We start from the raw sequence: 24,620 nt of genomic DNA, 5'->3' as shown, positions 1-24,620 counted from the left end.
TATTTTTAATATTTAATATTGTATTTTTAATATGCTCCAGGAAGATGATTCAGAACTTGACCTTGAATTTTGGAAAGGAAGGGCAGCAGAACATCAGTTCATTTCTTTATTATCACCATAAGGTAGACAGTTCTCTCCTGTGAAGCCGTATCAGTCCAGCTTTTAAGACTTTTAAGTGACTTTATGCCAAGGTTTGATTCTGAGGTGAACTCTGGAGAGATTGAGAGAGAGAGAGAGAGAGAGAAAGAGAGAGAGAGAGAGAGAGAGAGAGAGAGAGAGAGAGAGAGAATGAATCAATCCCCAAAGCAGCAACCAAAGCATATCTAAGGTAGCATTCGTTCGCATTTGCCCTGAATGACCCCTAATCGGCAGCCAGGGAAAGTGTTGCACCGTTCACCTTAGGTAGCAGCTTTTGTCAGCTCAGGCCAGTCTCCTGTTACACGCGTAGGGACACTCTTGTTCATTACTCAGCCCCGGCTTAATTACACAGTAGGCTGAGCTCCTGTTCCTTCAAGCACTGGGTGGCAGAGTTCAAAGTCCCTCTTAGCAGCCATCATTGCTGGATAAGTCACAGGGATGCTCTGCCAAAGTTCCTGACCCATATCTCTTTTTTTTTCTCCCCCTACTCAGTTTTGGTTGAAAGTTGAGAGAGAAAGGAGATAATCCACAGCAGGGGTCAGTGGAAAAGGCAATGGGAATGCTGAGGGATTTTTAATTCTTAAACTCTGGCGGAGGTGATTAGGTGGAGCTGGCTTTCCTGGAATTGTAGGGCAGATTTTCCTGTTGTGTTTCAGTGTTGACTGTCTCACAGTTACAGACACAGGGCTGCCCCAGGATTACCGGGATCACAGGCGCTGCTACCATCTGGTGCCTTTGGCCCTCCGTATCTTTTGAGTGGGTCTCCGTGGTCTATCTACAGCAATGTTTCATCAAAAAGAACCAGGTCGAAATCCATCGGTGCGTATTTGAGTTGGTATTTCTCTAAGTTTTTAAATGTTGAAAGTAAAATACCTAAAGAAGACAGCATTTAAAAGTGTTCTGTGTTGTTTTGCTCAATCTTGTAATGGAACATACTGTCTTTCTGAAGGCTATTATAACAAGTTTCCTTCGCTATTTGGCAGATCTAGTACAATGGAGTTGTTTCTCAAGGAAATGATGGTGCTTTTTTTTGTTTTGTTTTCAAATGTATAATTTTTGCTTGTCCTAAAAGAACATAAAATGAACCCAAAAGGGTTAGATTCTGTTTGATCATTATGAGCCAAATGCTTTAGTATGGAAAAAAAAAAACCCTACAATATATGTGACCTTCCATTTTTCCTAAATGATAAAGTTGTGTTTGTGCCCTCCAAATACATCATCTCTACTTTCAAATTGTTTTTTTAAAATATTAAACCTTCATTCATTGATAATTCAAATTACACAGTTAGCAGGTGTGGGATGTTTTTGAATGGCATGGCATTGTCATTATTAAAGGGCAAATATTTTATGCACAGTGTGTTTGAGGTGGTAGAAAAAGAGCTGTACAATCTGTTACTTTCAATTTGCACATCTTCACCAAATGTGTATTTTATGAAATTAGATGTCTGCATGTCTTTAAATTATCTTCCATTTTGAATTGTGCATTCTAAAATTTCAACGTAAGCTGTCCTTAGACTACAAATGAAATAGGAGATAATTATTAACCTAATTATCTTATGTAGGTCCCTGGAATGTGATTTTATTGGTGTAGGAAAAGCTTATTGAGGAAACTCCCATCTACCAATGCTCATTTCACTTTCTCTTAATGTTAGGCTATTGCTTTACATTACTTATTGCCTGGAGTGCTAAAAGGGTCAGTGACTTGGCCGGAGTCATTCACACAGCCATTGTGTGTTAAATTGGGGCTTGAACTGGTGTCATGCTGACTCCAGATCTGGCTCTCTACTTTCCACCCCCACCCAATGCTTCTTCTCTAATGCATTCTTTAAATCTTGGGGCATTAGGACTCTTTAGCTTCTGATCATTCTAGTTGTTAGTTTCAGTGACCAACTATGAAAATGAGTTCCTTAAACTTTAGACACATCGTGGAAATTTTCTGAAAAATAATTTTTTCAACCATCTGATGAAACTTAAAATAAGCTGATATTGATTTCATGGTTTATATTGTAATGTGGTGTTAAAAGTTGAAGTTGAGCCACAGATAGAATGGCATAGATGGTTCGTGATTTTTTTTTCTCCCATCTTTAATTTCTATAGAGTAAATTATTTCTCCCATTTCTTTAATAATACATTTTATTTACTTGCTTTTTTGACTGCTGTCTAGTTTGAGCCAGAAAATAAACTTGTTTGTGGCATCAGTCTGTGCCTAAATTAGTGTCTTTAAACTCAAGCAAATTGATCCTCCTTTCTACTTTCCTCTTCTGTTCAACATTTACTGGCTTATCTGTTCTCCTTTTAGGCAGATGGTATTTTAGGTTTTGTTCAGTCCATGGTTTAACCCAAGGCTAAATTGTACCACAGTAGACTATGCAGATGCTCAATGTTTGTGTTATGGTTTATGTTTTCAAAAAGAATAAATCTATAGAAAATCCATAATAGATTCAACTTCAAGTTTTGAGTGTGTGTGTGTGTGTGTGTGTGTGTGTGTATATATAATTGAATTTCTGTCTATTATACTTTTCCCCCACCTTGGATGCAAGGGAGAGGCACATAAGCCTTTTTGAGGTGAGAAAATGAGTAGATGCCATCTCACATCTTAGACCTTGAGTGTAACTAGCTAGCCCATAGCTTTCTAAGCCCCGTCCATGCCTGCCATGCTCCTATTGAAAGAGATGTCAAGAGCTTTCCCTATTCCCTGAGAGTTAAGTTTTTGTTAAACTAAGATGGGAAGGGAGTTCCAAAGACCATGGGATGGGGAAGGGGGGAAAGGGAAGAATATCCCTACCACAATTTCTTTAACGTGCATAGTCACACCACAGGAAATTGAAACAGCAATCCCTATTTTATTAGTAAATTAGCACTCAATTATCCATCCTAACAAAGAGTACAGTAGGATGAATAATACAAATTTGTAACTAATCTAGTGAATCTAATTGTACAGCACTTAGATTAACTCTGAAATTTATCATTCTCATGTTAGCGAATACGTTCCTTTCTATTCAGATACTTTTGATGCTAAACGGTTGCCCATCTACATTGGTAGAGGTACAGGAGGCAGCGAAAGAATAATATTGCTGGTAAAATTTACAAAAGTTTTAAAAGTATTTTCCTTTAAAGAAAAGAAAAAACTCTTAATATTTGGCTTGATAACCTACAAATTTTTGCTGTCTTTAATTATATTTTGCTGGAGCTCATTAATACTCATTTCCCTCCCCCATCATTTTTTGAAGCATATGGTGGCAAAAAAGTAGAAGCAGGAAGCTTAAGAGTAAACTGGGTAGTTGGGGAAGTCTTCCCAGGATTAGCTATAGACAATTTTAATACAGCTGATAATTATCCTTATTAATGATAATCAGTTATATTTACTTAAAGCTTTACAGTAACAAAACACCCTTTCATACATAATCTCATTTTGAGTATCTCAATATTGTGTGTTTTTTATCCCTATTTATTAGATACGGAAAGTAAGAACCTGAGAAGTTACATGATTTGCCCAGGTCTTCTGTCTCCAAATCCAATGTCTTTTTGTACAGCACCTGGTATATTGATCAATTTCACTGTGATATCTAAAGTCTGGGCAAAATAACTAATGGTGAGATAGTTGAAAGGGCACTGAAACTAGAAGACCAATTCTGAATTCTGGTTCTGACATGGCTTGTTTGCCTATAGACTAGTCAGTTAACTTCGCTGATCCTCAGTTCCCCCAGCTGTAAATTAATTCCTACACTATCAACCCTTCAGGGTTGTTATGAGGAAAATGTGTTGTAAAATGTCACTGTGTCAATGTGAGTTATCAGTAGCCACTAAGAAAAATAAAATTGTGAAATTGTGGATGGGTAGAAATTACTGGGCACTGGGGGCTGAGGGCGGTAACAGTTCTGTAACATGAAGGATGGATTGCATTGATAGGTTACATCTGATCCCAGGAAGTCAAAGTCTCTGACTATTTCAGGTATCAACCATAGAAGTAAGATGTTTCATGTCCTTGGGCACCTAACCAAGACAATCTTTCTCTGAACTCAGCCTGTTGAATTATTGGGATAGATTCCTCTAACTGTATCTTTTTAGAGCAAGACACAACCCCTAAAGAGCATCTGGTTTAACCCTACTCATTTTACAGGTGAGGAACCCACTTAGGTGAAACAAGTTGACCTAATGTCACAATTCATTAAATATTTAAATGTCTGCTCTGTATTGGGTACTGAGCACAGCTAGTTTGTGGCTGAAGCTAGACATCCTTTCAACTGCACTATGAAGGCCTCCTAATTAGTTCTTCTAGATTATATCTCATTCCAGGGCCATAAAGGTTTAGATATGTCCCCAGCATTGATGTGAGGTGAAGAATAAAAGTAAATGAACTGCTGAGGCAGACTGTGGACCTTACCTCCAAGGAGATCACAGACTATCGAATGTTAAATCTGAAAGATTATCTAGTACATCCCTCTCATTTTCCATTTGAGGGAACTGAAGCCCAAATAAGTACGATGGCTTCCCTGAGGTTGTAAGTAGAACTGAGAGCAGAGCCCACCCAGGTGTTGCTGGGGCTGTGTCCTTGAAAGCTGCGAGTTTGGCTGTCTTAAATGAACTGAGTAGTCAAAGCAAACTCTCTTCCTAAAATTCTTTTTTTGTTACTGCAATATTAGAATTACAGCTTGTATTGGCATCACATAGTGAGAGGAATCACTGCAAAGTGGTTAAAAAGCCAGACCTGGAATCAATATGACTTTGGTTCAAGTCTAAACTTTTAACACATTCTGTTTGTGGGAGTCTGGGCAAGTTACAACCTCTCAGTAATATAGGCATGTCTCTCAATCCCTGAATTGCAGAGAAAGTGATGACCTGGTTTGATCAACGGAGTTTCCTCAGCTGAGATTTCTCTTTTATAATGGAAACCACTGGCCAAACCCCTAACTGTATTGCAGTCAGGTAGATTTGTCTTATGAGTAAGATAGATACCATTTATCTGGAACAGTTTAGTCACACTTCTCTCTGGAGGCAAACAAGTGGATTAAATAAGTGCTCGGTGGGGGGGGGGGGCAGAGATTCTTTGAATGCTGTCCTACTTTTTAAAAAAAATCCAATATTAGGCCAAACGTTACCTCATGTTGGATCCTAGTTGATAGTACCAATTACAAATAATCTTACAGCATGCCCCTTTTCATCTTTGTGTCTCTTTAGCACTTTTTACCTCCTTATAATAGAACAATCTTGGGATAGAAGTTAGCTGTGTTATAGAAGAGTTGTGTCTCAGTTTGTCAGAGTTTCAAGTTGTTTTTCAAATGCTCTGTCAGGAGGATTTTTTTAATGCATCATACTTTATATGTCAAGAGGTTGGTTAGGTTAATTTTCCAAACAATTTAGCTTATGTGAGTAGTTCAATGCTTTGTATCCAGCAGACACTCAATATATGGTGTCCAAAGTCCCTTTGTATCCATTTTTTCTTAGAAACGAATAGCTGTTTTGCCAGGTTCGGATGATTGTTTTGAGGATGGTGGAAAGAGTTCTGGTTCTGAAGTCAGGGGACTTGGGATGTCCTCCTAACCCTGTCATCTGTTTGACCTTGGGCAAATCACTTAAATTCTCTGGGTCTCAGTTTCCTCATTTATACAATGGGGTTGTTGGACTAGAAGGACTCTGCTCCTGTTCAGTAGTCAAAGCAGCACAGTCTCAGTTTACCAAGATCTCGTGTCAGCAGCATCACTACTAAGTATTTTTGCTGGTTTATTTTGATAAAGTTTATTTATCTGTAAAACAGGCATCACCTACCAGGATGTTAAGTGGGAAAGTGGAAAAATGGGATGGAAAGTCTGGAAGATGAAAAGAATACAGCTTGGTTTACCATTTTAAGTCTTTGGGGAAATGTCTTTAAAGTGACTGTGTGGCCTTTATGTCTCTGCTCTGTGTAAAACAACAACAAAACAAAAAAAGGAAAAAAAACCACCTCTACACTTAAAGCAGGGGTTCTTAATATTTTTGTTGTCAAGGACCTCTTTGGCAGTTCAGTGAAGCCTCAAGAACGATGTTTTTAAATGAATAAAATAAGATACAAAGGATTTCAAAGGAAACCAAAGTTTAGTGAAAATGAAGATGTTATTTTTTCTCATCCAAGTTCATAGATGCCTAGAAATATATCCACAGACTCTTGGGGATCTGTGGTCCCTAGGTTAAGAATAGAGTATATCTTATAGTATAACAAAACCTGGTATAGTGCAGTATAGCATAGTATATAGCTAGAGTATATCTTAAGAAGTCCCATTAAAAATGAAGTTAATGAAATTTGCATAACCTATGGGATTACTGAATAAAATTGGAAAGAACCATTAAGTATTTAATTTCCTTTTATCAAAACTCAAACTCCATACAATCACTAGATCAGAGCATTAAATTCTATGGTTATAATTACTAGTATAATTGTATTAACACATAAAACTGTTTTTTATGAAAAGTGAATTACTCTTATTACCTGACTTGGAGCTGAGCTAGAGAACAGTTGTCTAAGGGAACCTGGAATGATAGTGGAAGTAAACTGACCCACCATTGCCAGAATAATCTTTCTAAAACATGACTTCATCATATCACTCGGCACAAGAACCTACAATGGCTCCCTGTTTCTTGATCACATCAAACCCAAATTCCTCAGACTGGAATTTAAAGCCTTTCAATAATATATCCAAGCTTTTCTCTTCCCATTACCTAGCTAAGCTTTTTATTGTAGTTGGGCTGGTCTCTTGACTATATCCCTTACATATGGTGGCTCATATCGGTCTCTGGTACTCAACTCATGTTATCTTCTTTTAATCTGGATACTATACTTCATTTAATGCCCAACAAAAGGTTCGTTTCTTATATGAAGTCTTTCCTTAAAAACACTATTAAAAAGACAAACAAAAAACCATAGTCATAGCTGTTAGAGCCAGAAGGAATATTAAAGATGATTTTTGTCTAACCCCTTCATCTCATAGATGAGAAAACTGAGTCCTGGGGAGATGAAGTGATTTGCTCAGAGATTACGCAGATATTAAAGCAGCCAGAGCAATTTTCTGACTCCAAATCTTGTGTACTTTCAGACAGAGATGCTCTCTATCAAACCAAATGAATTAAGATTTGTTGAGCACCTGATATATTTAAGACATTGTGATAAAAAAGACATAGTGCTAGGTACCCAAATATGATCTTTCTTGGTAATGTTCGTTTCTTCTTTTCAGTCTGTATATTACTGTAATACATTGGTATATACTTTGCCTTGCAGCCATTCTCGAGTTATTTCATATAATTATGTTGTTTATAACCAATTATATTGTAATTCCTGCTTTCCTGAGGTCAGAAACTATTCTCTACTTGCTTTGTATTCCCTGATAATATCAATTATCATGATCCTACCCTTTAAGTTTTTTAGTGAATTCACAAATAAACGAACGAACCTTGTACTTAAGATGCAAGAGGAAATCCCCGACAGATATTGTCTCCTTAGCTTATGCCCATGGATGCATCTCTTTTTATAGAATCATAGAATGTTACTGCTAGTAGCAGCTTTAGTGAACATTTGTTTACTCCCCCATCCATTTTATTTTATAGATGAAGGAACTGAAGCCTGGAGAAGTAAAATCACTTGCCCAGGGGCACACAGTTTATGGGTGAATGAATTGATGAACAAAAAAGCATTTTTTTAAGCACTTACTATGTACCAAATTCTGTGCTAAGTGCTGGGATAGAAACAATTAAAGCAGGCAGAATTCTTTTGACTTCCCAGAACTTTAGTTGAAGTAGTTTATTTTTTAGGCACCCCTAGACATCCCTGTGTGTGTAACAAGTGCACAGGAACATGACCAAGCATGCTAAAGCAGCAAACTGTGAGCTTTTCCATATTAGTGATTTGATATATAGTGTTATGATTTCTTGAATCCTCTTTAAAAATGAAGAACAAGGCACATAAATTAACCTTAAGATCTTGGTGCTCATTCATAAAAATGTGAAGTAGAGAACTTCCTGACAATGAGATGCAGGTGTAATTTCCTTCCATTGTAGTGAGGACTGAGAATCCTATTTTCCTCTTGGAAGCATGGAAAATAAGTTCCCAGAGTTTAAAATAAAGAGGAAAAAAACCACCTGATTACATGTGTTTTTTCCTCAAGGGGAAGCATTTTTGTATGGGAAACCTTTAAGGGATTGGCACCTTAAAGTTTTGGAGCCTAACAGCTTCACAGGCAGAGAAAATAGTTAAAATTGTGTTTTGTAGATCCCTGAAACTTAAAATTATTTTAAAATTAACAGTCAAAAAACTCAAGTAGCTAAAAGATACTGAATATAAATAGTGAGAATGTGAAATATTTTTCTGTATTTCCACAAAAGACAGCCTGGATTGTATTAGTGAGTAATCAACAGAATTGTTACTGACAGTAGGATTCAGTAAGAAAAATAGATGATAGGTTAAAAAAATAAAGATCAGCCAACAGTAGTTCCAGATATCTCAGTGTTTGGCAATGTGCAGATTTTAAAAATTCTACCAAGACCTACTATGTGCAAGGTACAATTGGCTGGGTTTTTTTCACTTTTCATTTGGAAGATTTGACATCCTAAAGAGATCTTTGGAAGTCATTCTTCTGTGAATTACCCCTACAAAATTGGCAATGAAAACATCTCCACTACCTATTCCTTTCTGATTGGAAATTCTAACTAATAGTACTTTTAACTTTCATTTTGTTCTTTGAAAACAGGTGTTTTCTACTTGTTTCAATTGGAAATATGGGAGGACTAGGCATGGTAATCTAACAGAAAAAGCAAAAGCCCTGGCTTCAAAATCAGACCAGTTTATGTTCTGACATTTATTAGCATGATCTTGGGAGGGGGGAGGGGAGAAATCACTTAACCTCTCTAAGCCTCAGTTTCTTCATCTGCAAAATGGGGGAAATAATCACTTTTCCTACTTATTCTGAGCACAGTGACTTGAAAATCTTATAGTAGTATACAAATGTGAATTATTGTTTATGAACATACCAGTATCTCTTCAGTCATTTTTCAGTCTTATCTGACTCTTCATGGCCCCACTTAGCATTTTCTTGGCAAAGATACTGGAGGAATTTGCCATTTCCTTCTCCAGCTCATTTTACAGATGGGGAAACTGAGGAAAACAGGATTAAGTGACTTGCCCAGGGTCACACAGCTAATAAGTATCTGAGGCCAAATTTGAATTCGGGAAGATGAGCCTTCCTGACTGCAGACCTGGTGCTCTATCTACTCTGCCACTTAGCTGCCCCACAAATAATCTCTAAAGTAGAATAACTCATGAAATTCAATGTAGAGATAAATCCATTCTTTCTGTGCGCAGTGAATAAGATCAGTGCGGGGAAATGATAGTCTTCTTATATTTTGCTCTAATAAGACCACATCTGGAAAACTGTATTCAGTTCTTGATGCTACATTTTAGAAGTGACATCAATAAGCTGGAGCACACCCTCATGGGATACTGATGTTGTTGTTGTCAGTCCTTTGTTCAAAGAAGACCAGTGACATCAGGAGGGGGTTGTCTTGATTTGCAGGTGAATTGGATTTAAATGAGGCAGGGTTGTGCAAAGTCATCAGCCTCACTCTCTCCTCCAGAGTCATCAGAGTCCAGTGGCAAGACATAGGTCACGACTGGTCACTGGATGCAGTGGGAGACCTTGGCCTTTTTTACCTGAAGTCTTTTTCCCATGTCTAAGTTTGTCTGAAGCAACATCCATTCAGTAATTCTACATCAGGGTAACCTGCATGACGAGATCATTCCATATGCAGATAGGTTGCAGGAACTATGAGTGTTTAGGTTAGAGAAGAAAAGACTTGAGGGAAGAAGTCCTGCCCAGTGGAAGAGGGAATAGATTTACTCTATTTCTCCTCAGAGAACTGAGAGTAATGGGTTGCAGAGAGATAGATTTCATCAGCAGTTCTTAACCTGAGGTCCATGAACTTTTTTTTAATTGCTCTATTTCAGTACAATTGCTTTCCTTTGTAAATGTATATATTTTATTTTATACATTTTAAAACTTTGTTCTGAAGAAGAGGTCCATAGGCTTCATCAGAGTGCTCTTGTGATCTCTCTCTCTCTCTCTCTCTCTGTGTGTGTGTGTGTGTGTGTGTGTGTGTGTGTGTGTGTGTGTGTGTGTTTCTTTCTCATTAAAACTTCCTAATCGTGAAAGCTTTCCAAAACCCAATTGCCTTTCAGCAGGTCTTCAAGGACTTCAACCATTTCTTAGGAATGTTATCTACAGAACGCTAAGATAATGGATAAGAAAAGATGCTCTCTGACATCCCTTCTGACTCTTGACATTCTGTTTCCATACCTAATTTAAAACTTCATCCTTCTCTCCTGCTTTAAAGTCTTTACCTCATATCATAAGTGGTGGGGTGGGACCTGAGATGTTATGTTTAGTTTCTAACAACAGATTTGACTAAAGAACATTTTCCACTAGAACAGGGTGGAAAAGGAGTTGGGAGGAGAGAGTTCTACCCCTTTAAACTTCTTGGCAGTTGTGTTCCTATCACTTTATTTTTTACTGTAATATTATAACTGATATAAAATAAAAGACTGGGTTTATGTTCTACCAATTGGTTTTAATTTTTAATAGTCATAACACAGTTGATGTATTTGATGACCAGTTATAGTTTAGTCCATGGCAGGATAAGCCTAATTTTTTAAGCAAGAGCACCATATGGTTAATTCCAAGTGTTGCTATTTGAGAATGGGTCACTGCCTTAGAGAAATTGCTAATTTTGCAAATAAATGGAAGGGTGAATACAAAAAGGCATATTGTTTGAATTGCTAAACATAGCTTTAGATCAGAAGTTTTGCTGGCCTTCCCACAAAGCCAGCCTGAATAAACCATAGCGGGTGATTTGAACCTGGTGTCCATTTGGTGAACTGTACTATTCTCTTGCAGACTGCAGTGGGCTGTACATAACATTCCTGTCACTGTTACTGCAGCCCCCGTTAATTGTAGCGCAACAGAGAGGGTTTAAAGAGATCTGGTTCCCAAGCTTGCTAATGAGCGTAAGGCTCTCTTCACCCTTAATGAACCAAGATTGGTGTGTGGATTTTTTTTCCCTCTTCTTTTTTACACGGGGGTGAGTGGTGGGTAAAAGGAGGGAGGGCGGCAAGGGTTCACACAACCAGACAACGACTTTATAGTGAATGGAGTGTGCAGCTGTGCCTTCTGAAGCTGTCCTGAGTTGGAGATGATTGTACTGTGGAAGTACAGCCCTGTGAGCGTGGGGCTGAGTCCTTTGCTTCTGCTCCACTGGCCTGTCAGTTCATGACAATGACGAGCTCTTGATGGGAGAGTTTTAGGAAGGGAGAGCTTCAGGGAGGGCAACTTGCCCTCAGCAACCACTTCTTATAATTCACACAGACAGGAAGGAATCAAGTGTCATTTTGGTTATGGGGGAAGATGGGTACTTTCACATATGCACAGCAGCATGCTTCCTATCTTAAAATCACAGATCCTTGGAATGTCAAGGTTCCTGATCACCTAAGGCTGGTTTAAAAAAAAAAAGGTTTTGACTGATCACCTTTTCAACTTCTACCTATGAGGACTGGGGGACAGGGGGAACAAACTGTGAAAGATGCTTCTGTTTTCTCCACTTATCATTGTGAAACTCCATGTAGTTTATTCAGGCTGAATATTTTGAAAGTTGGTATTGCCAACTGTAACTTCAATCACTGATCTATATGTGTGTATTGATTTTTATGTCTGTGTACATTAAGGAAAAATATCTGCCTTTTAAATTCAGCCACCTGTGCTACACTGTTGAATAAAATATCATTAAAATACGTATGTGCTAACATGAATATTCATGGATGATAAACCACAGACATAAAGGGTTCTTAAATTATCTGTAATAGGTTGGCTCATTTCTCCAGTTCTTCTGAATTTTGAGCCAAAGTATTAAAGTGGTGCTGTTAAAGTAACTATTAATTGAGTAAAGGTGCTTAACTTAGTTTGTATCATGGATGGATTTTTTTGGCAGTCTAGTAAAACCTTTGGACCCCTTCTTCAGAGGAATGTTTTAAAGTGCCTAAAATAAAACATATAAGGATTACAAAGGAAACCAATTATATTGAAGTACAGTTAACAATGTATTTTTCTAGAAAAGTTCATGGAGCCCCGGTTAAGAAACTTTTTTAAAGGAAACCCTTTTATAACTCTTTTATGAGCTTTAATTACTCATCTATTTGGGCTTTCCCATTTCAATATTCAAATTGTTAAGAAATCACTGGGTCCTGAGGGGAGGGGGAAGTGTCATAGAGAGATACCGTCATTAAGATAGGTATATATGTTTTTTCATTTAACCAAATAGAAAGAGAAGCAAAATCAGTCGATGGATGTATCTCCTAAATCAAAACTTCAGGCAGTTCTATAACAGGGTCATTTGGAAGTATTGTGAGAGGCAGCAAAAGTTGACAGCCCCCAGCCCTCGTGATTGACCCCTTGTGCTTTCTCTTGCCTAATCAAATATTACATCGTGTTTTCCAGATAGCTGATCAGCTTCCCTGGATTTCGCTGACGACACAGGAAAGCTTTGCTTGAAGATGGAAACATTGGAGTCGGAACTGACCTGCCCTATCTGTCTGGAGCTGTTTGAAGACCCGCTACTGCTGCCCTGTGCCCATAGCCTCTGTTTCAACTGTGCACATCGCATCTTAGTCTCCCACTGCGCCACCAACGAATCCGTGGAATCCATCACTGCCTTCCAGTGCCCTACTTGTCGTTATGTCATCACCCTCAGCCAGAGAGGTCTAGAGGGACTCAAGCGTAACGTCACCCTGCAAAACATTATCGACAGGTTTCAGAAGGCTTCCGTGAGTGGGCCCAACTCTCCCAGTGAGACCCGCCGAGAGCGGGCCTTCGATAGCAACGCCATGACCTCCAGCGAGAAGGTCCTCTGTCAGTTCTGTGACCAGGACCCTGCCCAGGATGCTGTGAAAACCTGTGTCACTTGTGAAGTGTCCTACTGTGAGGAGTGTCTGAAAGCAACTCACCCGAATAAGAAGCCCTTCACGGGCCACCGTCTCATTGAGCCAATTCCGGACTCTCACATTAGAGGATTGATGTGCCTAGAGCATGAGGATGAGAAGGTGAATATGTACTGTGTGACAGATGACCAGCTAATCTGTGCCTTATGTAAACTGGTTGGGCGACACCGGGATCATCAGGTGGCAGCTTTGAGTGAGCGCTATGACAAGTTGAAGGTTAGTGTCATGCATCATGAGCCAGAAAATGTCATGGGAACAAAACCCTTTACTCCTTAGTTCATTGGCAAGCAGGTGAAGGTTTTCTCCTCACCTGTGTTATCTGATTGGGATTAGCATGTTTTTTGGCACTTTCTAAATGTTACACAAGAATGGATCTTGTAGGAAGTACACAATTGCTTGTTATTTCCGTGTTTGTGAATGTGTAGGTGATTTCTAGAATTTTGTATGTCAACCTTTTTTTTTCTCGTTTTGTTTTTAGCGTGAGAGCATGGTAGACAAAGATAAAGAGATAAAAATCTAGCCTTGGGACATTTACTTCACTCAGGAAAAATTTTTTCTGTTCTCACTGCGTGCCTGAGAGTAAAAAATCATGTCATTTCAGGAGAAAACCCCCAAAATTCTAAGGCTCATGGAACCCCTCACTCTATGTTCAAATGACATTTGGTTATATTCCTTAAAACTAGGTTTCTTGAGTTTCATTGCCCAAGTATCTTCAGGTTAGATCTTAATTTAATCATGTAATAAGTCAGAAAATGTTTGACTCTAGGTTCAACATCAGTTTACCTCGCCCAAACTCCAGCTCTATACCTAGATTCTAAGTCTCCAAATTGGAATAGGATATTTTTGAGTAGAAAGACCAAGCAAGCCTGGCCCCCTGAGGTCTGTTCATTTTTCAGGGGAAATGCAAGTATGATTATTTAAAAGTACTATTACAACTGAGATATTGAGACTATGAAGATTAAAAAAAACAATATTTTATCTTCACTGGCTAATTTTAGCTGGGTAGGCATCAATTGAAAGGAAAGGAACTACATATTAAAAGCTTTAAGTAAATATACATTGAAGCGCTTCCTCTCAGGAAAAACACATACTGTGGTGTTGATTAAACACAATAAATCACCTGATTGTATTATATATTATGTGCTGGAGAAAAACCTTTCCTGCTAACTTGGCTTCCACAAAGCTCTTCTTTAGCAGTAAAGGGTAGCTATGTTTCCAGGTCCCAGGTAGTTTATTTCTTGATAACAGAATTAAATGAAACACACCTATTGTTTAAGTTCTTTAATTCTTGACTTACTGAAGGGAATTTTATGTGTGATGGAGTCAGTCCCTTCAGATCCCACAAAGATCAAGAGCTTCACCTGTGTAACATGCTACACCTGAAGAATCCAAAGAGAGAAAGTCATCCGTGTGCTCTCAGACTACTTAGTGGAAAATAAATATTAAAGACTTTACTAATAGGTATAAGGAAATAGTAACTGTTATTTAGAGTAGTGGAGGGAGGTGGAACCAAGGAGATATGTTGGCCTTTATAATAGGTAATACAAATATGAATCCTGTAGCATTCTTTTAATTAACATTGCTTTGTAAAAACCATTTCAGAAAACTGATACTATCAGTTGTTTTTTTTTTAATAATTTTTCCTAACAAAGTTTCCCTAACTTCCCCCCCAAGGTGGTGTTACGCAGGGTTAGAACTAGGGAGGTTCCAAAGTATAAATTTGTTGAGTCATGATATACTGAACTGTATTTTCATGTTTTCCAAAAAGATCTACTAATTGGATAATGTGACATTGTCTTTTGATGATCCTTAATTTTAAAATTATGAACATACTTTCATATAGCCACCTTTTGACTTGCTACTTAGCCCTGGTTGTCACTGTTGTTAATTATTTAAATCGTATCTCCTCCTTTATTAGCTACAAGACAGAAGGTACCATTATGATCTTCTTCTTTAAGTGACAGAAATGAAACTCCTTCAATTGACATTTCTGGTACACTGGTTTTATTCAAGGTAGTGAATTTAGCAGTAGTAATAGCTATAGTCAGACTGCAGAACCTGAAAATTAACAATACAGATAAAATTGTTTTTTCCATCCATTATTTTGTTTCAGAAATGTAAGTATACATTAACAACCAATGTGAGATATTATTCCTTCCACCCCACCTCCCCCCCCAAAATACCAAACCCTTTCAAAGCTCTAACACTGGAATAAATTAATAATCAAACAACTAATGTTCCAGTAATGTTTTCATTTGTCCTAATCTGTTTTTTTTAAGATTTTAAAAACATATGCTGAGGATAACTAACAAATGTCATATTTTATAAATGTAAATAAAATGTCTATAGAAGGCCAGGAATTAGATAGCAATATGAGTAGGTATATTTTCGTTTATGAAAATACCTTGAATATAGCTAGTACATGAAAATTTTCTATAAAACACAATAATTAGTACATAGATACACTCACAAAATCTGTAGAAGGAAGATATTGCATGCTTTAGGACTAAACCATATGGATAAATAACTAAAAAATGAATTTTGGAGGATTCTCACTTTGATCCAATAAAACAAGAATGTAGCACACATCTGGTTTTCATGCTTTCGCACCTAACAATACACAGACAAGCCATTTTGGGGAGTGGGGGTGGGCGCAATAGTAGGGCAGAAAAAAGGGTGATAGCACTTGTAGGAATAAGAAGGAGAATTTCTTTTTAATTCACTTGGATCCTTAGGGACATATACAATTTCTCTGGGCATTTGTTCCTCCCTCTGGTTATTAACAACTGTTAGGCAACTATGAAGAGGAAAAGGAATCCATTAATAAAATTTTATTATGTTAGGAGATTTTTCTCTTTTCCTTCTTGCTATAACACTAAACTTTTGAGAAAGCAGTCTTCAAGAGGTGTATTTCTGGACATTATGCCATTGGAACAGAAAGGAACATGATTTTTACATTGGGAATGTTTTTCTGTATGTCAAAGAGAAATCATACACTAAAATCAGACATGTAGAATCCACACAAAGAAAACCTCTTTTCATTCTGCTTGGCATAAAATTACTTCAACAAACGTGATGCATTTAGAGAATATTGCATTGGAAAGCAACCATAAAATACCAAAGTAAGGAGAAAATTTAGTTTACATTTCATGAAAACAGTTTTAAGCCTATTAAGAGAGAAGTCCTTCTGCCAAATGCCATACTGACTAAATAGAGCATATTCAAACATGTATATTTCCTCTTTCCATTCATTTAGAGGTTAAGAAACCTTTATATCCGCTGCACTAGGAGGAAAAGTACAGTGTGTGCTAGATAGTTTGTGTCCCAGATAACGTATTAGAAATTTCAGTATTTGAATTCCAGAGTGAGATATTTCTCTGACCTTCAACATCAAGTTAGATTTTCAATTTAGTTGCAATTTAAGCTGCAGATAATTATTTGGTTGCCCTGGTTATGAACATTGATTTTAAGGAATTCATGTACATGTAGCATACTTCAATGACATTGTAAGTATCAGTGGTTCAATATAATTTCTAAAAAATCCCATATCCTACATTTTACCCACTTGGGCTAGTTACCCAAGTATTAAATCACTTTTTTTAGTGCTTTCTGTAATGCTAAGTCTTGTACACTTAGGTTTGAGTAATGAGTGCTAAGCTATAAGATTTATAGTTTTAAAGGGGGAAAAAGTTGTTCCTCTAAAAATAATTATGTCATTACAATACAGAGAAGCTTTAGGCAGGATAGCACTCACTGTCTCATTTAGTACAAAGGCATCCAGAAAGAGAAAATACATGTTTTAGTTTAATTCCACAAAAATTCATTTAGAACCCACTGTATGTAAGGCACTGTGCAAGTCCTCCGGGACATTGTCGTAACAAAGGAAAAACTGCAATGTCTTTGCCCCTAAAGGACTTGCCATTTGAACAGTGAGAAGTTGTGTAATTAAATAGAAATGACATAACTCAGAAATATTAAGTGGATTTTAGAAGGTGGTATCTCAAAATAGCCAGATAACATAAAGGTGAGACGAAATGACCAAAGTTTCTGTTGTGGTTATTGAGTGTTTCAAGGGAAAGATTCTGTGAAAGGCTTCAAAAAGATTACATTCTATTGATTAACTTACTGCAATGGTTTCTTCCTCCATTGGTGTTGATTACAACCCATCCATGCCATCTTGTATAAAAATACAGGTTCATAATTTGAATGGAGAAGATGGACCAGCAGCTTCTTCTCATCCTTCTTTCTAGTATTATATGTTCTAGTTGGAAATAATACTTATGAATGAATATTAATGAGGCAAATGTAGAGGGAAAATGTAATGTTATTCAGGCATGTACGTTACTGAATATCATTGGAAATGGAAAGAAAGGTGATCGGAATGTAAAGGAGTTAAACCAGGCAAGAAATCCTGTTATTCATAAGGATATTACATATCTGTTGGTAGTAAAGAAACATATCTAGGAAGACGTCCAAGAGGCAACAAGGTATTTAGCTCTAGTTAGACAACCAGGTTTCAGCTCTTGATAGAAAATCTTCTTCAGCCCCCGTGAACAAAAGTAGCTTGGAACTTATAGAGCAGTTTATCTGTCGTTTTCATTTTATTGATCTAGAAATTAAGGCCCAGAGAGGGCTAAGAGATTTGACAATGATCAGGCAGCTGGAACTAGAACCCAGGTCTCCTGACCCCCAATTCAATACAACTTCCATAATCTTCAGTGACAGCCTGGAAGAAACTTCCAGAGAGTATCTAGCACATAATTTCCTTGTGGCCCTAGAAGCACAATCTGAATTCCATGGTTATTCACTTACTGTTGAGGTTCTTATTCAGCCCTGCTTTAGTTAGGTACATTCATCTGCTTCTATGCCTCATTCCCAACCTTTCTGCTGCTATTTTGTGTAGGGGTTTGTATTTATAAAGGAAACTTAACATTCTGCCCTATGTGAGATTTCCAGAATTCCTCTGTAGGATTTCTCCTTATGTGAGTAAAAGTTCAAATTAACATCCTTCCCCACCTAGGAGAAACCTCAAAATCCATTTAGTCCAATCCTTGTATTAATACAAATCCTATCTTACAAAACTGTGCAGTCATTCCAAGTTAGTATCTACTGACTTCTCTAGTGTCCATGACTGCTGGAAACATAGTGGTGCAATGTCAAGAACAAATGATTAGGTCTTTCAGAATTTTGCTCAGATGCTGGAGTATATCTAGAGGAGCCCAACCAGGATAGTGAAAAGTGGAATAGGTATGTTTAGCTTAATGAAAAACAGGAGGGAGGAAGGGAAGGAGGGAGGGAGGGAAGGAGAGAGAAAGAGAGAGAGAGAGAGAGAGAGAGAGAGAGAGAGAGAGAGAGAGAGAGAGAGAGAGAGAGAGAGAGAGAGCATATGACCTCTAGTCCAATATTAAAGCCTTGTCATGTAAAAATATGACTGGGCTTATTTTGTGTGGCACCATAAGGCAGACATAAAATGTGTGGCTGGAAATTCTAGGAAGAAGGATTTCAGTGCAATGTAAAGAAGAACTTTGTAACCATTAGATATGTTTAAAAAATGGATTGAACTCCTTCATATGTTAGTTTGAATGCTTTCAAGCAGAAACTGGAAGACCATTTGTCAAAGGTGTTTTTTAAAGGTAATTTTTAGAAGGGAGGTGGTGTAGGACAGGGTGCAGTAGTAGTAGACGGAGGAGTTTGGACTTAAAAGCCCTTTCCAACTCTTAAGACAACTTGAGACTAAGCTTTGTAGCATATTTGCAACACAACTCCTGTGCTGAGGAAGAGGTAGTATTAAATACATTGCAGCATATTAAGTAAAAGATATAATATCATTATAAAAAGAATTATAAAATCCTATATTTATAAATATATAATTATACATTATAATAAAAGAGAATTAAAATTACCAGAAAAATGAAATCCCAATTTAGACTAAAGAAATTGCGATTGAAAATGAACAAATATCAACTAATTTCTATGTCAGGGTAACTTTTCCTGAAATGACCTTAATAATGATTTAATTATTTCTATTTAAGTAACTATTCAAAATGAGCAAATTCCAAAAGAATGCTTACCCCGTTCATTTGAGTGATATTTTGGTACTGTAGATATGCCAAGAAAATAAATTCCTTGTCTATGCACAAATGACACTGTTGTAAATTCACCAGTATTGGATAGCTGATTATACTCCTAGTTTTTAGTGGGTGCAGTGGAAAAGCCCTGATTTTGGAGTCAGAAGACCTTCCAATCACTAGCTAATTGACTTTGACAAGTCACCGAACCTTTCTGGGTTTCAATTTCTTCATCTAAAAAGTAGAAATGATAATACTTGTGCACCTGCCCTCAGAGAGTTGTTGATTAAAATGCTTTGTAAACAGCAACCGATGTCAGTTTACTTGTTATTAATTGCTCAGGCATTTATTAAACACCTACTATGAGCTAGGCACTGAACTAGGTTCTAGAAGTAGAAACACAGATATAAAATCATCTCTTTCCTCTAGCTTAAGTTTTTCTGAGGGGAAACAATCCACATAAGTACAGAATACAGACAAAGAACATATAAAATAATTTCAAATGGGGGACAGCATTTGTAGTCTTGGGGATGGGGGAAATGCTTTTTCACTTTTTATCCACAGCATCTGGCCCAAGGCCAGGCACATTGTAGTTGCTTAACAAATGTTGTTTGATAGTTTGATTGACAGTTTAGGAAGTAAAACTTGAGTTCTGGTAATGTTACATTTTGATATCTTTTAGGGTATGTAGAGTGTAAGACATGATGGGCATACTGGTGTCATATCCAGGTGGTAAGTTAACTGGTACTTGGAAACATACTTGAGTCTTTCAGGAAACAGACCAAGAATCTCCTAAACTTAAGATGTATCTGTTCTGAAAGAGTTAATGTAGCTAAGCAACCAGCTTATTTCTCAGAATGAATTAAGTATTCATCTGACTCAACTGTTACTTGCAAGTGGCATCTTATTAAAACTACTCTATCCTTATGAAAAGCATCTTATTTTCTAGGACCGTGGCTATGATACTATGAATTGATTTATGAAACATTGTATATGGATCATCATGTGTTATAACGGTGTGGTTAGGGGTATAATTCAAGTCTTAACTTTGTAACGTTGTCCAGAACTACTTGAAGGTTAAGTGGTTGATTTGTCCTGCTGGAAAAGATAAGGAAAATTACCTTGGCTCAGGTGTTCTTAACCTGGGGCCTGTGAATATTTTTTAATAACAATTTCATCAAAATTGGTTTTCTTTGTCTTCTATATATTTCATTTTGTGGATTTAAAAACATTTTTCTAAAAAAGCGTCCTTAGGCTTCACCAAGATGAAAGGTTAAGAATCTTTGCCTTAGTCTTCAGTGATGTGAATGTTCTTTTTTTTTAATTTAAATTTAAATTTATTTATTTAACATATTTGGTTTTCAGCATTGATTTTCACAACAGTTTGAATTACAAATTTTCTCCCCATTTCTACCCTCCCCCCACTCCAAGATGGCTTATATTCTGGTTGCCCTGTTCCCCAGTCAGCCCTCCCCTCTATCACCCCCCTCCCCTCTCATCCCCTTTTCCCTTCCTTTCTTGTAGGGCAAGATAAATTTCTACACCCCATTGCCTGTGTATCTTATTTTTTAGTTGCATGCAAAAACTTTTTTTGTTTTTGAACATCTGATTTTAAAACTTTGAGTTCCAAATTCTCTCCCCTCTTCCCTTCCCACCCACCCTCCCTAAGAAGTCGAGCAATTCAACCTAGGCCACACATGTATGATTATGTATAACCCTTCCACAATACTCATGTTGTGAAAGGCTAACTACATTTTGCTCCTTCCCAACCCATCCCGCTTTATTGAATTTTCTCCCTTGACCCTGTCCCCTTTCCAAAGTGTTTGTTTTGATTACCTCCACCCCCATCTGCCCTCCCCTCCATCATCCCCCCCCCCTTTTATTTTTTTTTATCTTCCTCCCTCTTCTTTCCTGTGGGGTAAGATACCCAATTGAGTATGTATGGTATTCCCTCCTCAGGCCAAATCTGATGAGAGCAAGGTTCACTCATTCCCCCCTCACCTGCCCTCTCCCCTCCTCCCAAAGAACTGCTTCCTCTTGCCACCTTTATGTGAGATAATCCACCCCATTCTATCTCTCCCTATCTCCCTCTCTCAGTATGTTGCTCTCTCATCCCTTAATTTCATTTTATTTCTTTTAGATATCTTCCCTTCATCTTCAACTCACCCTGTGTCTGCTCTCTCTCTTTTACATATATATATGTATATATATATATAAACACACACATATATATATACACATACATACACATACATACATATACACATAGATATATACATACATTCACATTCACTTATATATATACATAAACATATATATATATATGCATATTCCCTTCAACTACCCTAATACTGAGGTCTCATGAATCATACACATCATCTTTCCATGTAGGAATGTAAACAAAACAGTTCAACTTTAGTAAGTCCCTTGCAATTTCTGTTTCTTGATGTGAATGTTCTTACTTTGCTTGGGTGTTTCTTCCATTCTTTCTGACTTAAGATGAGATAGAGAGGATGACTCAAGAAAAAATTAATGATGAGAGTTGCAGGAAGATTAATGAAAATGTTAAGCCAAGTTTTGAATTGTCAGTATGAGGGCTTTTTGGAGGAAATTTTAAAAAGTAGCATGCCCTGAGTTTATGTAATAAGGTCAGCACCAGTGAGCTTTATTAAACTCCCACTGTGCATGGGAAAGTCTTTGTGACAGAAGTTGACATTTTCCTTACAAAACAGATTGCCCCACTCAGACGTGTCTAGATAGATGAGACAAATGTGGGTGAACAAATGATAAGGGACATACCCATTTACACATTTGCAGTTTGGGATTTTTTGCTATAAATCTGACCTTACTACCCCTAGGGGAGTAAATAGAAAAATTTACTTTGGTGGCACAGTGGATTTGGAATCCAGGAGACTTTTCTTCATGAGATCAAATCCAGTCTCAGATACTTACTTATTGGCTGTGTGACCCTGAGCAAGTCATTTCACCCTGTTTGCCTCAGTTTCCTCATCTATCAAATGAGCTGGAGAAGGAAATGGCAAATCACTCCAGTATCTTTGGCAAGAAAATGAAGAATCAGACAACTCAACAAGAAGAAGAAGTAAGGGATAAATAACAGGCAATATTGAATAATGGATCTGGAGGAGGGTGGACATATCAACAAAGAGCATCTGTAGAAAGGGCATTTTTTAGTTCTCTTTAATGATTCAGGGATTTCCCCTCTTATAGTTATCTTCTCTTTCAGCTGAAGAGAATGGAGGTAGCAGCTGTTATGATCACTTATCTACATCCTCATATCTGCTTGAAAACTGTGCTCAATTGATTTGTTTCGGATCAATTTTCTGTTACTTTGGTGAAAAACCAGGAGGAAAAAAAGAGTATTGATGTTTACGTTGGCACCAGATAAGACTTTATTCTGTTTATTCAGGTTCCCTTTTGGTGAATTCACTTAGTGAACGTTTATTTTAGGCAGAACTTTGAATGTCTTGAGATCTATCAGTGCGTGCAAGGAAGATTAACCCATGAGAAACTTAGGGTATGGTGGGATTGGGGGAAGAGACCTGACTTATTTCATGGGGTTTTGATGGATCAGGGTGAGTGTAAATAGCAGTTGTTTCTGTTCTGGCCAGAAACTCTTCTCCCAGAGTGATTCTTTTGTGAAGGCAAAATAGGACAACTTTTGCCTTCATTTTTACTTAGCCTTTAGTTACTGAATGGGTGATGTTTCAGAACTACTGAGACCCGGGAAAGGCCCAGCTTAAAAAGGCCAAGGTCTCTCACTGCATCTGAGGCCATCCTCCCATTGTCCTGACCTATATCTTGCCACTGGACTTTGACCCCGAAGGACAGAGTAAAGCTGATGACTTTGCATAGCTCTGCCTGACTCAAATCCAATTCACTTGCAAGTCAAGACATCACCCTCCTGATGTCATTGGTCCCCTTGGAGAAGAGAGAATGAAGAACAGCAATTTCATTGATGTGGGGAAATCTGAAAGGAGTTAAATGGCTGCCTAGGGTCACGTAGCCAGTATACTTCAAAGACAGGACTTGAACCTGGCCAAGTCTTCCTGGGTCCAAAATCAACTCTCTCCATACTTCACCATGGCAGTTTCTTAGACTAGTTGAGTTTTGTTCATTTGTTTTATTCTCATACAAGTCATATCTAGTCTTAGTGAAAAAGATCCATAGCTTAAACCATCAGTGATTATTTTTAGTTTAAGACTAGTCAAAACTTGTTTTAATTTTTTTTTATAAATGACTTAATACTATGGAATTTCTTACATTTAAACTGAAAACAAACTAAAATACTCCTGTCAGAAAGGAAAAACAGTGGCAGGCTTACTTTGCATTCCTTTAGGGTTATCTCCTGAAAAGACTACCGTTCACATTCTAGGCCATTAATCTGTTGTCATGTGCTTTCCTTAGAGGAATCTATTTCCTTCCTGAGGAGGTCCAGTAGGTCAGGTAAATATCCAGGCTCGGAAACAGCCTGTATCATGCCCACTCTGTCAAACTACTAATCTCTATAAAGAGATTGTTAGACGCACACTCTAGGAAAATCCTATTGTGCAGTCAGACCATTCAGTAATGTCCTTGATCAGTAAGGGGACTGAACTTAAGCTGTTACAGTATTTTCACTATCCATTTCTAAGGAATTACTATTAAATTACTTTAGTTAAAAACCAGTAGTCATTGTAAGTCATGCTTAGTGTCTGATATAGTTTTTTGAACCTGGTAAGCAGACCATGATTGTTAAATGAATTAAAAGTCATTTGAAATAGTTGGCTATGTATGCCATGTATTTACGTGAGTGTGCTTCCTCCTACATTTTGAAGATCATGCAAACTTAGTGGTGTTGTGTCCTGGTGGTGTAGACACACAAATCAAAACATCATGGTACCATTCCCTGATTCCACGTTAAGTGTTTGATTCAATGTTAAGTACGTGATTCCAAGTTAAGGGCACTTCCTTCAAAATAGGGAAGAACAAAACTCAGTGGCAAACACCAAACTGTTTCAGTACCGATCTTGACGCTGATTTTGCTTTTTCTTAAAGGGAATGGGTTATCATAAACTCATGGAGAGAAAATAATAAACATAATGACCACAACCATGGAAATGGAAAGAACAGAAAATTAGAAAGAAACAATGCCATGTGATTAAAATAACCAAGAATCTTGACCCTGGACAAAATTTAAAAATAGTTTGGCTGTAGAATATTGCATATGCCATTGGCTACACTGTAGTTGGTTTTGCTTAATAGCTTTCTTTTCTTTTTAGAATTTTTATTGATAGCTTTTGTTTTATACCAGGTCCACTTAAAAGTGTTATTGTTTGTTTCTCAACCGCATCCCAGTAATAGTAACAGTAGCATTGGTAATATTAGTAGCAATTTTCACACTCATAGAG

General features: G+C 37.4%; 1 protein-coding gene across 1 annotated transcript in view; it reads left to right on the top strand.

Annotated features, from left to right (window-relative positions):
- The first annotated feature begins 887 nt into the window (after positions 1-887).
- The window catches only part of MID1 (midline 1), a 155,694-nt gene continuing 131,961 nt past the window's right edge, over positions 888-24,620 (top strand). The window contains exons 1-2 of the mRNA XM_036745630.1: positions 888-957; positions 12,645-13,360. Coding sequence (XP_036601525.1) covers positions 12,701-13,360 — 660 coding nt within the window. The 5' untranslated portion in view covers positions 888-957; positions 12,645-12,700. The remainder of the gene's footprint in view (positions 958-12,644; positions 13,361-24,620) is intronic.

This window comes from Trichosurus vulpecula, chromosome 2, assembly GCF_011100635.1.
Source record: "Trichosurus vulpecula isolate mTriVul1 chromosome 2, mTriVul1.pri, whole genome shotgun sequence".
Classification (NCBI taxonomy): domain Eukaryota; kingdom Metazoa; phylum Chordata; class Mammalia; order Diprotodontia; family Phalangeridae; genus Trichosurus; species Trichosurus vulpecula.
This window is presented reverse-complemented; position numbering and strand designations above follow the sequence as displayed.